Here is a 15,211-nt window from a genome sequence, read left to right on the forward strand (position 1 = left end):
AATAAACTGGCCTCAGGCTCTGAGTCTGTGAACTAAAATCACTGCATGGGTGATTCTTTCCACGACAACTTCTAGCTTCTTTTATTGCGATTTAGCAGCTGGAAAAGAGAAGGAGCCATTACTCCATGATCAGTCAAATCTCGACAGCTCACCCACAAATGCTCTGTCGACCATGGATGGGAACCACTGCTCAATGAGGTTCCTTTGCCTGATCAGTTGAGAGATTTAGCAGTCAAGAGGAATAAAAGCAGAAAGAGGAAAAGCTATGTCAGTGAGCAGCTTTCCTTTTGGTCTCTGTAAGCCAGGCTGAGCAACACCCTTAACCATTCAGCCATTCTATTCTTGCATTTAGTTTCCTATAGGGGTTCCACAGTTTGCTCCACTGAACCCCAACTTGGATTTACAGCCTTAAAATGATCATTGTACACATGCCGGCTTCATTGGCCGTCAGAGAGTCTCAGCAGTTTCAGAATATCAGAAGAAAACCTCATCCAGCTCTGCCATGCATTGTAAAAGCAGCATGTTTTAGTTACTGGTTTAAGATTGCTGGTCCCCCCCCATATTTCATTTTATTCGTATGGACCATGAAAATGCCACAGAACCACAAAAGCCAAGTTTTGAAATGGATGTTTTTATTGTATAATCGGGCACTGAATCAAGTACTGTAAAATAAACAGATTTTTATTTTTGAAAATGTCCATACAAATACCAAGCACAGCAAACTGTTTCCCAAATCATAGTCCATACAGACTACATAATGGTTCAAATAATAAGCTAAAAGGGATGGTGGGACACTTAATTTATTGCCAATTAATCTGTACTTATATATGTATAATTATGTAATTATACATATATAATATACACACATACATGCACAAAGAGCACTGATAGAATTAATAGCCCATTTGAGGAATGTGGTTTGGCTTAAAATGAAGTATTCACTATTGAAATATAAATCCCATAGTAAGGATTACTATTGTATATACCAGACCATTTTTTTCCCTCTCAGCCAAAACCAATTGTCACCCTTTAAATGCATGGTTGATGTTTAAAATGAAAAAAAGGGAGGAGAAAAGCCTCCAAATATTCATGATACTGTTTTCAATCCAGTTTGATCTCTGCAAGCCTTGTATGATCTAATATTGAACTGTTGTCAGTTTGCCCCTTTCTGAAATTAGCTTCCAGATATACTTAATAATATTTCTATGAAAAAGGGTGGTGCCACGTATATTGTATACTCTGTTCTGCTAGGCAGAAAGTTGAGGTCCATCCCATGTTGTCACACTCTTCCCTCCCAACACCTTTTTACCGTTGTTTTTTTTAGAAATTGTTCTCAGTCTACCGTGTATAATAACTTTCATGATTTCTCAACTGCCTTTCAAACAGTCAAGGCCAGATCAGCTGAACACAGTACATCAAGTCACACTGGTAATATCACATTCGGTTACACAAAACACTGTTTCAGACATTTTTTTAAGTTCTTGGGGGGCCCTTTTCTATATCATCATAGACATTAGAATAAACACTGTCATCGAGTATGTACATATTTTCCCTTTACATATGTCAACTCAGAAAAGGTCAGCGGCTACTCTCTGTAAACAATGGAACGCTGCCATGGCAGGAAGCGATAAAATGGCTGAAACCAACATGCTGTCAGAGAGATACTTTTCCCCATTCATTCCACAGTAAACAGGGTATGTATAGAGAATCAAAGGAACATGAGCAGTAATTAATCTCTGTTTAAACAAAACCTGTAGTCATGTATTCATTAGCCTCCTCATAAGCTTCTTTCATATCACTATCATAAGGCAAACTGTAGTACTTCTTTGTACCTGGAGAGTCAATATTTAAAAAATCTGAAGCCAAGCTTGAGACCCTTTCATTTTGGGCCCATTGGTGAACAAAGTGCATTAAAGTGTCGTTTTCAAAGGACACCCAAAGCAAGGTTTAAAATGACTGAGCCAACCCTTTCATTACGCTTGTATTCCATTTATCCTTATTCTATGAAGGCAGGTTTTCATCCTTTGCATATGATCAACAAAACCCTTTTCACTGTCTCTCTAGGAACATCTTTAAAAGGCATCATACCATCTTCCACATTTCAAAAATTTCTCAGGAATCTCCCAAATGATCATTTATACAGAAATATTGTAATAATCACAAAGGGCCCTATTCATTTTTTAAAAAATTAATGGGCAAAATTCAGCTTTGGGATATAGTGCATACAGCTTCTACTTATCTCAGTGGAGTTGCAGCCCCTAACACCAGGGCTAACTTAGATCCCATATGTGCAGGTGAAACTCAGATAGACTAATGTTACTGCTGCAAATTTGTCATTTACCCCTCATTCACAAAGAGAACTCTATCCCTTCAAGCAACCCAACGCAACAATACACATTCTTTGTTTCATTGGATGATTTTATGATGAACTTCAGTACAGTGCTTCTCAATGCAAATCCATATACCAGATATCTTTGCTCTTCTTTATTGATACACAACAGTGCGATACACTGATACTCTTGCATTAAGTTTAAAATCAGTTGTAAGTAGGCCATCTCTCATTTCAGATGTATGGGCTTGGATTGTTGTGGTGTACCTGTAAAATCAGTGATATACACCCACACCTCGACCGTCAGAACTAGGCCATCTCCAATTATAATGGAACCTTAAATGATGCATCTTCTCATCAAATCAGGATATAGTCAGACCTTGTATTGGTTGCGCTGTTCCAACGTTGCTGATTTTCTGAGATGATATCAGTCTTACAAATCCTCAGTGATCTTACTGCACTTCCCAGAGACAAAAGTGAAGCATTGATAGGGTTAGAATCACCGGATGATTTATCCACTGACACTTCTAGAAGATATTCCATATGTTTCTTGTGTCCATATGTGAATAAGTTTAACATGCAGACCTATTAGTGAACAGAAGTAAATAAACCCTTCTTCTTTTGTTGTACTGGATAACTCCATTTCCTTCCTTGTTTATTTTATTTCATTTTTTTGGTATGCACATTCTGGTGTGCAAAACTGAAGTAGAGAGATGTTGCACACAATAAGATTGGAGTTTAATGTAAGATCAACAGTATATCAATGTGTCCGCTGCACAGTTTCCAGGAAACAAAATTCCTGCTAGTTGTCCCTTGTAAAATAAAACTGTAAAAAAGGCTTGCGAAACTTTAGTGAATGGGGCCCTTTATGTGCAAAAACAATGAATTGTAATCCAAATAGCCAAATTGAGGGGTTCTTTATATAAATAATTTATAAATCTTCCTGTAAGAGACTAAATACAAAATAGTTCTGAGAAATTATTAAAGCCATTTCTTGCCCTTTAATACAAAATACACAGCAAAGAGAAATACCCACTTTCAGTTCTGGCTGAAATCATCAGGGATGTTTTGTACGCCACATATTCAAATAGCTCCTGTGGGCAGTATTTTTGCAGTCCACTGGAAAGCTGACATTATATCCCTTTGCTTTTAGCAGTCACGGAAGCTGCTCAGTGCAGTCTAAGTGATCTGGGATAGGCAGGCCTGTTATAATTGTCAAACATTTATTCCACACAGTGAATGTGGGGCACACGGGCTGTGCAAAGGTTATGTCAAACGTGTAAAGGTGTAGAGAGTTCAAAGCATCATAAAAGGCAAGGGAACCGTTGTCGTAGTCCAGCAAAATCCCAACACGACGGAGGTGAGGAGCAGGCTCTATAGGAATTTCTTTGCTGTTATGTCTCACCACCCAGGCATTATTACAACGGCAAAGCACCCAAGAGGCAGAATTCTTTCCAATCCACTCGTGTTTTGGCGCTGTCTTGTAAGAAATACCAATTGCATACCTGTAAAATAAAAATAGTCTAGAAAACCAATGTTTTGTGCCATGCGGTTTTCTATCAATAAAGGCTAAACTTTATCCTGAAAGACTCTAAGGAATGCATTGTCCTCTTTTGTTTCTGCATGTTACATTCTCATTAAGTGAAGGATAACCATAATACCATGTTTAATTAACATTCCTCTCTGCTCCCAATGTTGTGACTGGCAGGTCATGCAAATCTTGTTGTCCACATTGCTATTTACAGTTTGGATGCTATGGCAATTTTTGGAACACTTAGCTAATGATATAGGCCTTTTTTATTGACAAGAAAATTGCTGCATGCTAAACAGCTCAGAGTTCTAATCCTTCATCTGGAAATTTCCATTCCTGAACAGAAGAATATATAGCACGTTAATGAACTAAAACCAAACAACTTTCTATTGTTGCATTTGCTATTAATGTGATCTCTCATTGCTGATTTAATACATGGTGCAGCAGAAAGATGAGAAAAAGTATCAAAGTGTACATGGAATGCCCATTTCTATGGAATGCCCATTTCTGCCTTCATAGAACCTCTTCTGCCAGGTCTCTATGAGGTATGTAGATTCAAGCATCAAGTTTATTGGATTGAGCATTGGGCCATGTGAGGCAACTGTAGGAGACAACATTCCTTTGCCAAACAAGTGTTAGGGTATGTCTACACTACCTGGCGGGCAGCAATCGATGCAGCAGGGGTTGATTTATCGCGTCCAGTTTAGATGTGATAAATCGATCCCCGAGCACTCTCCCGTTGACTCCTGTATTCCACCACCACGAGAGGCGCAGGCGGGAGTTGACGGGGGAGCAGCTGCAGTTGACTCACCGCAGTGAAGACACCACGGTGAGTAGGTCTAAGTACATTGACTTCAGCTACGTTATTCACATAGCTGAAGTTGTGTAACTTAGATCGATCCCCCCGCCCCCAATGTAGACCAAGCCTTAGAGTTGGTGGGATGTCCTGACGAAACAGAAACGGACTAGAACAATGACCTCCGGGGGTAGTCTCATCATTGGGCACCCTGCATGAAGGCCTGATTTCCCCTGTACAGAGGAAGCTTTTATGACTTACATTCCTCTGGTGGAAGCAGGGGCTAACCTCGTATGTGTTATTGTATGTTTGTTCTATATCAGATGTGTTTTGTTGCTTTATGCTAAATACACTAGTAAGCATTTTTCTGCCTATTATGTGGTGGCATTAACAAATGTGCATTTTTCTTTGTAGGGGAGGTGGGCACTCCAGGCCTCACAAGTTTTCCATTTCATTTATTTCTAACACTATCACAACCCTTGAATCACATGTCATGGTGTCTCTCTTTCTGACCAAATACGGTGGGTACAGCTACCCCCAGAGCCCACAAACCCTGTTCCACATGACAGCCAATGAGGCTCATTCAAGAGTGAAGGGATGCTCCTCTTCATCCCCTACACCCTACAGCACACTGTGGGATATGTATCCACAGCATTCCCATTCTCTGGGGATATTGTAACCAAATCTGACTCCCCTGTGTAGCATTTGCCACTGGACCATCAAGGTGCTTTCATATTCAATCTGTTATTCTTATTGAAGAATGATGTTTTAGTTTTGTTTAGAAAGCACTGACATGTATTAGCATGAAAACAAATGCAACTTTTTCTGGTACTACAGTAATTAAAAATGTGACACATACCATGTACTCCCACTTATAACCACTTCCCAATAATGCCGTCCACTGTCAATAAACACATTTCCAGCTATTCCATAGCTCCCTTGGCTGGTGAATCGCTCGGGTGTGTGGCTCTTTTTGGAAGAGGTTTCATCACGCTCCACTGTCAGGTTATCATGGGACACCTTCAACTTTCTGTGGGCAGACTTGGGGTCCAGTTTAAACGGCTGGCCTGGGCACACACAGAAGGATGACAAAGGAAAGGTTTGTTTAATTTTAATAAACACACGTAAGGTCATATATTTGGATAATAAGACTATATAATAATACATATTTTCTTCTCTGGAGCATTACCCTGGACTAAAACAGGCCCAGACTTCAATCTATCTGAACACTAATCTACAAAGATCATCCTTTTGTTGAGTTAGAAGGCAATTTGAAATGATATATTTAAGTACTAGTTACATCTAAGAAGAGCCCCGTGTTAAAGTCACACTCATTGTCTGAGACCTAGAGCTAACTTGAATACTCTAAATCTTTCATGTAATTGAAATTACAATTGAATTGCAATAAACATGCAATCTCTCATTATGGCTTTTTTTGTTATACATTAGACCAGGGATCGGCAACCTTTGGCACGCGGCTCGCCTGGGTAAGCCCCCTGGCAGGCCGGGCGAATTTGTTTACCTGCCGCATCCGCAGGTTCAGCCGATCGCGGCTCCCACTGGCCACAGTTCGCCGCTCCAGGCCAATGGGGGCTGCAGGAAGCCGCGGCCAGCACATCCCTCGGCTTGCGCTGTTCCCACGGCCCCCATTGGGCTGGAGCAGTGAACCGTGGCCAGCGGGAGCCGCGATTTGCCAAACCTGTGGATGTGGCAGGTAAACAAATCGGCCCGGCCTGCCAGGGGGCTTACCCTGGTGAGCCGCGTGCCAAAGGTTGCCGATCCCTGCATTAGATTTTAAAATACCTCACATTCTTATTAAGTGACAAAGAGTTCTGTGGCACCTTACAGACTAACAGACGTATTGGAGCATAAGCTTTCATGGGTGGCTGCCTCTGACGAAGTGGGTATTCACCCACGAAAGCTTATGCTCCAATACGTCTGTTAGTCTATAAGGTGCCACAGGATTCTGTCGCTTTTTACAGATCCAGATTAACACGGCTACCCCTCTGATACTTGACACATTCTTATTAGTTTGCCAACAATGAAAAATTACAATAATGGCTTTATCACTATTGCAAAATATGTATTACTTCATAATCCCATAAAATGAAGTTTGAAAATCAGAAGAAGTGCTACCCTGGTCTGTTCATTCACTCTCTCTTAGTTTTATTTATGCTGGGATGCCGACAATAGTGGATACTGTGAATTAAAATGAAGGAAATGAACTATAACTTGGTCCAAACAATATGGTGTAAAAACATCACGGTTGTTGCTGTTGGCAGCTATCTTCTGCCATAGCACAGGGTCTGTAGACAATAACAGGAAGCAGTTTGGTAAACCAAACTCTGTAGATACATAATGCCTGCTCTGACTCTGACAAGCTTACCCGTGTTAAAAAGCAGAAAGATCTTTTTACTTCTGCCAGAGAATTTCTGAAGGACAACTGGAAAAAATATGACACCACCAGTGTCCAACAAAGTCCTTTTTTCTCCTTTATCCTCTTTCATATAAAGGCAAATCTTCTTATAAGTGGAAGATCTGATTACACAAGTAGGGAGTGGAAATGAGCATTCTCAGTGGCTCTGTGACCTTATGGTATTGATAAATGTGCACTTTAAATTAATATGTGAATTCCTTAGTGTTTGTGAAAGAAGAGCTAAGTAATTCTTATGCAGGGGAATTGAAATAATTGAAAGTCAGCATAAAAAGATGAATGAAATTGGTCTGAAAAGTGATATTCAACATGCTTTATTTCAGAACTGTAGGAAATTTGAAAGGCTAAACATTTAAGGGAAAAGGTTAAGCCAACACTGTCTCAATCACTATTATTTTGATACTAAAGATGAAGGAATGGTTTTAGATATAGGGGTATATTTTCTTTCATAACATACAAATAATTATGCACGTATCAAGGGTAAAATTTATCCGTTGGAACGTAGGCTTTGACACATGTTTTTTCCCCACGGATGCTAACAGTGTCTGCTTGCTTCTACCACTGGGTATCAGCAAAATACCTCCTACATGTCTCTCTACCTGTTTTCTAGTCTTTGTATTAACGAAGTATCATCTGAAGCATGTCTTTCTCTGTACTGGTTTGCATCAGGCCAGAGCATCAGGTCCTCCAGAGGCAGGGAAATGCCTGCTTTACTTAAAACGGTATTTACTACTACACGCAATCTTTTTAGTAGCAGATATTGTCTATATAAATCAGTAATTTAGGGATAGAGTGCTGGCCAGCTAGACAGGGGAGGAAGAAGAAATGCACCAGCTCCTCCATAGTAATCTCCCAACACTTTCATTATCCCACAGTAACTGCCCCTCAAGCTCCAACATTCTCTACCCAACACCCAAACCCATCTGTAGTCTAAAAGGATTATGGGATTAGCTAGGGCATGACAAGAAACCACAGATGGAAAAAAGCTTAGAACCACTGCTTTAAAGTGCTATTCTATATCCACTAATAATTTTGTTCAATCATTTTTTTAAAAGTGAGATCTCTGACTCCATCACCCCCATATAATTTTTATAATAAATTCAGGGAGGCTCCCAATATAATAAAACAGGGATCCAAGAGGACCCAATTTAGTCATTTTAATGATATAATGACCATCCTCTTAAATTTATAAAGAAATAAAATGTCTTATAACAGTAGACGAAAAGGGCAAGACAATATGAGAAGTAATAAAAAAAAAAAACCAAAAGAAACATTTTCAATCATTTCTTCTTGATGTTGCTACTGCTAGTGGTATTTTCAAAGATGTGGACGCTTCAGTGGACCTCCAGAATAAAAGAGATCCCTGTGTTGTCATGTTGAGGACTCTGGCAGTCTTGAATAGGGTGAAAAATAAATGGCTTAAGTATAAAGCACTTGAAACAAGGCATCTTGCTTTATACTCCTGCGCCTTTCAAGTATCAAACCTCTGAAGGAGAGTGGGGAGGAGAGGGAGTGTGGGAGTGTATGTGGGTTTGCTGGATTCCATGTTACTCACTGTTTGTTTTCAGTTTGCCAGGCTCACTGTTTCGGCTGCCTGCCTGATTAATGGCCTTGACAATGAAGATGTACTTAGTGCCACTCTGTAACCCATGCACTGTGTAGTGGTTTTGTTTGATATTTGGAACAATCATCCAACTGTCGGCTGAGTTGCATAAACCTGTAATTTCAAACCAAACTCATTAGTCATAACACACTAAATACTTTGTAACTAATGGAGACATACTTTGAACACTCATGAATATTTACATTAACCTGAAAAGGCATTAAACAATCCACAAGAAACTTGCCTCTTTCCTTACTGAAGGGCTGTAACATTTACCAACTGGTTCACTAATTTCCACTGACTCATTTCACCTGCCCCCAACCAGTGTACCTTTTAAAATCTTAGTATGTGACACCAACCATGAAAAATGGACCTTTAAAAGACGATTCACTGATGTGTGGACAGTCTGGGAACTTTCAATTGTCCCTAGACAAGGAATGGTTTATTGCTTAAGGACTACAGGATGTGGAAATGCCATCAGTCTGTTTTTTGACTTAATGAATTGAGTTGTATGCTTTAGGACTTAAAAGACTAATGTGACTCATCGCCATGAGGTTTGTTGAGGCATTTTTGCTTACAGTCCCCTAATGTTCATTTCTGAGGATCTGAAGCAAGTTGTTGGTGGAGAGATCTCAACTGCAGATCTTACTTCTCCTGGCGGTCTATCAGAGCCTAAGTTTGTTAGACTTCAGGATATTGTGCAAGTGTCATCTTTTCAGCATAGCCTTTGCCAGATGGATGAAATCAACTGTTTTATAATTTATTTTATTACTTTTCTGATTTCTTTCCCAGTGGTTCGTTGGGAAAGGTTAGTACTCCTTTCCATTGTATACAGTTATAAAAACTTTTATTGTGTGTGAGATGCATCCAGATGAGGGTATAACATAAAAGGAAACTACGAAGGAAAGAAAAATGTAGGCTAAACCAAAAAGGGGAAAATGTCCCACAGTGAGATCTATTAAGCTGTAGAAGTGTTTCCTACAAGATTTGATGGAAGCCTGTAGCAGGGCAATCACCCCGCTCCGGCCCTGAAAGCGTTAAAAGCCAATAGGAAGCTCCGCACAGGTGAGTCTCACTGCGCTACAAGGTGGTGGAGAATGTGAGCATTTGCGGTCCACCCCTGATTCAAGGAGCAGGGTGAGGACTGGGACTATTGCCTGGAAAAGGAGGGGACAATGGACCCAGCATATACAGAGGTTTTCTTTGCTGAAGGCTCTTGTGCCATCCCTGGCTGGTCTCCGGTGCCAGGGCCCCCACGGAAGGGGACTGATGGAACACAGAAGCGGTGTGAGACCTTGCTCCGTGTGGTCCAGGAGAACCAGGAGAGACAGTGGGAGGTACAGTGGGCCTTGCAGGCACAACTGGGGCAGCTGGCAGAGGAACAGCGGGCCCTGGTGAAACTCCTGTGGGGAAGTTCCAAAAAGACCGCCGAGATTGGTGAGAGAAGCCCAGCACTGGGGCCAGGAGGCCCGGGGCAGAGCTCAGGGCTTGTTACACCTGTGAGAGCTGTGGACATGTAAGGGTGAATTGTCCCTACTAAGATGGGGGCAGGGAGCGTCACCCAGAACTGGAGAAGGGAGAAGCCCCTACGAGAGGCCACCTGGTGAGGGAAGTCAGGAGGCGAAGAAGGTGTTGGGCCTGTGGGCGGCGGGGGCACCTATGGAGGAAATGCCCTGCCTCAAGGAGCAGGGCCCAGGGCAGCGAGGGAGGGCTGTCCCTGAGAAGGACCAACAAAAGAAGCCGGGGCCCCAGGCAGCAAAGGGGCGGGGAGCCTGCTTTTGCTGCCATGAACGGGGCCACATAAAGAGGAACTGCCCCTTTATGCAGCTGGAGGAGTCGGAAAAGAAGCGAGCGGGTCCAGAGGCGCATGTGCGACTGGTCCAGGCGAGGAGACCCCTCCTACCCCCAGGGGTGGGGATCTTGAGGAGGGGTGTGTGTAGCGGGGCCCTGAAAGAGTTAAAAGCCAGCCCTTGGAGAGGGCTGGGGCTGAGAGCCAATAAGAATAGGCTGATTGGGAAGGCAGCTACAGCTGGGGACACGCCCAATTAGGAGACAGCTGGCCCTATAAAAGGGCTGTGAGCCAGGCGCTGGGTCAGTTTCTCTCTAGCTCTTGGGAGAGAAGGACCTGGCTGCCTGGGAGCTGAGGGTACAGGGAACAGAGCAGGGCTGGGGAAAGGCAAGAGGAGCTGGGAAACTCCAGCTTGGTAAATGCCCAGGCTGTGGGCCTTGCTAAAGACCAAAACAGGTACTGGGGTTGCAAAGGTGCAGCCTGGGGTTAGGCAGAGGCAGGAGGTCCAAACCGCCCCTTGCCCGTGATGAGTGGTTTACAGACTGCAGTCTGCCCCAGGGAGCAGGGGCTGGATGATGACTGGCAGTGGCCACTGAGGCAAGGTGGGTTTAGAAGGTGGGGGTTCCCCTGGGAGGGGAGACACAGAGTGGGGGTACTGCAGGGGCAGAACCCCGAGGTAAAGGGCACCGGGGTCTGGGCAGGACACGGGGCCTGGGGCAGGTGAGCCACTGGCCAGCAGAGGGCGCTCCGGGCTGAAATCGAGCTAATTCCCAGGATAACCAGCAGGAGGTGCCGCACGGGTGAGTCTCACTTCACTACAAAGCCTCATTGACACAAATCATTTACTAGTACTATGTGTTTAAAACAGTACTTGGTATAATAGGCCCCAGTCTAATTCGCCTCTAGGTACTATTGCATTATAAACATTTATAGAAATAACAATGATGTTAATAATTATATATGCATGTAATTACATTATATAAATAATTAGAATAATAATTTAAGACTGGAAAATATAACAAAAAGGAACAATCTTGCACTGGATGAGAAGACTGAAGTTCTTTTCAGGCTTTAACTTCATTGGGGCTGGAATACATTATAAAAGCCAGTATATTTTCAGGGGTGTTTTGACCTTTTATCCTGCCTTTTACCAAGGGAGCACAGATGGATAGTGCCTTTTCCCAGTTGACAATAGACTCTATCATACATGAAGATACACTGGTGCCAGTACAAAACCTTTTGAGAAAAAAAAGTTAAGAAAACACACACACACGGTGATCATATAAAAATAACTATGCTGATAGGGTATATAAACTTGAATAAATTCAGAGTTATGTTGGAAACTCTCTTCCTGACTCAGACTGTTTTGTTTTTTTGTTTGCAAGCCCTTTAAGGATAGAGTTTAGGACTCGTCTTTTAATTTCTTAACTGTGTTGCTTTGTCTCTATGTTCTTTCAATTAGTTCATTCTTTCTCTCTCGGTACTTATCTAGCCTTCATCACCGTAATATCACAGTGCCTTGAAATTATTAATGGATTTTAATCCTCACAACAACGTAGGGAGGTATTACCTTTATTTTTCAAATGAGGAATTGAGGCACAGAGAGATGAAGGCCCATATTTTGATAGGTATTTAAGCATTGCAGCACTCAGCATTGCAATGCCTAACTGATTTAGGAGCCTAATTTTCAATTTCATAAAGGGATTTAGGCAGGATTCCAGCTCCTAAATGTCTAAATCCATTTTGAAAATGAGAGTTAACCTCCTAAAACAGTTAGGCGCTGCAAAACTGAGCGCCACAACACATAAATACCTATAAAAATCCAGGCCTGTGTGTATACCTAAATTGCAATAAAATCCCCACAGCTCCAAGTCTCAGTAGACATCTAAACTGCAATTTTATAGCCACACAGCTTAAGCTCTGCAAGCCCAATCAGAGGCCGTGGTGTAAATCTTTTACTGCAGTGTAGACATACACTAAGTGACTTAACCAAGGTAAAATACCTGGACTGAGTCAGGAATTGAACCCAGGTCTCCTAACGCTAAGACTAGTTCCATAGCTTTTAGATCATTCTTTTCCTTACCAAGCTGCAGTGACACTAAACTTACCTTTTTGTATTTTATCTTGTAGAAAGCAGACCTGGAATGGCTGAGGGTTTCCAATTTTCTCCGGTCTATTCTAACATAGAATCACAGGGTCGGAAGGGACCTCAGGAGGTCATCTAGTCCAACCCCCTGCTCAAAGCAGGACCAATCCCCAACTAAATCATCCCAGCCAGGGCTTTGTCAAGCCTGACCTTAAAAACCTCTAAGGAAGGAGATTCCACCACCTCCCTAGGTAACCCATTCCAGTGCTTCACCACCCTCCTAGTGAAAAAGTTTTTCCTAATATCCAACCTAGACCTCCCTCATTGCAACTTGAGACCATTACTCCTTGTTCTGTCATCTGCTACCACCGAGAACAGTCTAGATCCATCCTTTTTGGAACCCCCTTTCACGTAGTTGAAAGCAGCTATCAAATCCCCTCATTCTTCTCTTTTGCAGACTAAATAATCCCGGTTCCCTAAACCTCTCCCCATAAATCATGTGCTCCAGTCCCCTAATCATTTTTGTTGCCCTCCACTGGACTCTTTCCCTTTTTCCACATCCTTCTTGTAGTGTGGGGCCCAAAACTGGATACAGTATTTCAGATGAGGCCTCACCAATGCCGAATAGAGGGGAATGATCACGTCCCTCGATCTGCTGAAAATGCTCCTACTTATACAGCCCAAAATGCCATTAGCCTTCTTGGCAACAAGGGCACATTGTTGACTCATATCCAGCTTCTCGTCCACTGTAACTCCTAGGTCCTTATCTGCAGAACTGCTGCCTTGCCACTCGGTCCCTAGTCTGTAGCAGTGCATGGGATTCTTCCGTCCTAAGTGCAGGACTCTACACTTGTCCTTGTTGAACCTCATCAGATTTCTTTTGGCCCAGTCCTCTAATTTGTCTAGGTCCCTCTGTATCCTATCCCTACCCTCCAGTGTATCTACCACTCCTCCCAGTTTAGTGTCATCTGCAAACTTGCTAAGGGTGCAGTCCACGCCATCTTCCAGATCATTAATGAAGATATTGAACAAAACTGGCCCCAGGACCAACCCTTGGGGCACTCCGCTTGATACCGGCTGCCAACTAGACATGGAGCCATTGATCACATCAAGAATACTGGTATTTTGATACTAACTACTGTCAAGATGAACAACAACTGTGTTTACCCAACTTGAAACATTTTTTGTTTGTTGTTTTACAGCAAAACAAAATGAATTCTGGTATCTTCTTTGTTCATAAGCCAGTGAGCTCCCGACCCTATTTACGTCTCCCAAACATCCGCTACAAGAGTTTTAAACTGTAAGGAACACTTTGCAGCACTCAGTTTTTTCACAAAGATGTTGAGAAAATTAGATCAGACAAATCCATCAGCCACCCATCCCCTGAGGAAAGAACCCAGTGCTTTCCTTGCAGAGGCTCCAGTGCTGTCTAGCACCTATAGTATGGTGCCTACAGCAGTATCTGTCCATTCCCTGTTCTGTCTCTTAAACAGAGCTACTGAATTTGGTTTTTTATTCTATGAGTGAGTTTTTTGCTCATGAGAGAAGGGAAGTAAAAGAAGCCCTGGGCATGATCCCAGCATAGGGCAGGGAAGTACAGTACCTATTGCATTACTCTGCTCAGACCATCCTCCCAGCCTTTGCTTCTTTAGTCCTGGGCCTCCCGTGAACAGAGACTGACTGTCAAAATATACTGATACTAAAGAAAATTAGCACGAATTATGCAGCAACTGCTGTTGCAAGTTATTACTCTGTTATTCTGAATTAAACAACTGGACCCCACCCGGCGGGCCCCTAGGCACTATTGCAATAACAGTGTTGAATAAGAAGGACTTTGAGAGAGAATTTAATACTGCAACGAAAGGGTTTTGATTCTCATTAGGAAGGATAATAAGATGCTGTGGATAGATACTGTTTTAATAAAATATTTCTGAAGGCTTTCAGTGCTTTAATAGAAGTCCTTCCCTCAAGCTTTTGCAATGCCAATGCCATACTCGATTGATGTCCCACTGGAACATCATCTAAATGAGGTCCTATTCCTGCTCCCATTAATATCTAAGGAAGTTTGCTGCCAGCTTCAATGACTGAAGGATCAGGCTCATTCCTATGGTGGTATGCCTAGAGTCTACCAAGTGTCCACAATAATAATAGTCATGTGCAACCTCGCAAGCTCATGTCTTGATTCAGGAAAGCATTACTATTCAGCCGTTACGACCCATTGGGACTCAAGGATGGATTTCAGCTTGTAATTAAGTGCTTTCCTGAACTGGGGCCTCAGTCATCACCAGCACATTCATTATTTTAGCTCTGTTCTATAAGAACAAATCTGCTCAACATGCAGACAGTTTTGGTTTTTTTAAAAAAGAATCCCCTCAAGTCATGGTTTCAGAGCATTCTGCAATCAGAGACTCCACATCAAGCACTGGAAAAATACAGGGTTTGACATTTGGCAGGCTCGGGCTGTTACACTGTGCTGTATAGAGCTGCTTTTTAAAACTGATGTAGGGAGGGATACAGTATGGGGTTGAACACCCCCACCACAGTGAGGAACACGGTCAGTGGCTGTTAAGTGACTGGGGATGGAAGGCACTCAGCTCACAGGATGAACTCAGAGCCCCACAGGATAAGGCCATGAATGGCCAC

The 15,211-nt window shown here is 42.5% G+C and overlaps 1 protein-coding gene across 2 annotated transcripts in view; it reads right to left on the minus strand.

The window, feature by feature from the left end:
- Window positions 1-2,739: 2,739 nt before the first annotated feature.
- The window catches only part of LOC112112642 (E3 ubiquitin-protein ligase Midline-1), a 352,433-nt gene continuing 339,961 nt past the window's right edge, over window positions 2,740-15,211 (minus strand). For both annotated transcript variants that reach the window (XM_026648411.1, XM_026648403.1), the window contains exons 8-10: window positions 8,646-8,807; window positions 5,516-5,723; window positions 2,740-3,834 (exon numbers count right to left, since the gene is read on the minus strand). In XM_026648411.1, coding sequence (XP_026504196.1) covers window positions 3,486-3,834; window positions 5,516-5,723; window positions 8,646-8,807 — 719 coding nt within the window. In that variant the 3' untranslated portion in view covers window positions 2,740-3,485. The remainder of the gene's footprint in view (window positions 3,835-5,515; window positions 5,724-8,645; window positions 8,808-15,211) is intronic.

Source organism: Terrapene carolina, unplaced genomic scaffold (genome assembly GCF_002925995.2).
Source record: "Terrapene carolina triunguis isolate 2854851 unplaced genomic scaffold, T_m_triunguis-2.0 Scaffold22, whole genome shotgun sequence".
Taxonomy (NCBI): Eukaryota; Metazoa; Chordata; order Testudines; family Emydidae; genus Terrapene; species Terrapene triunguis.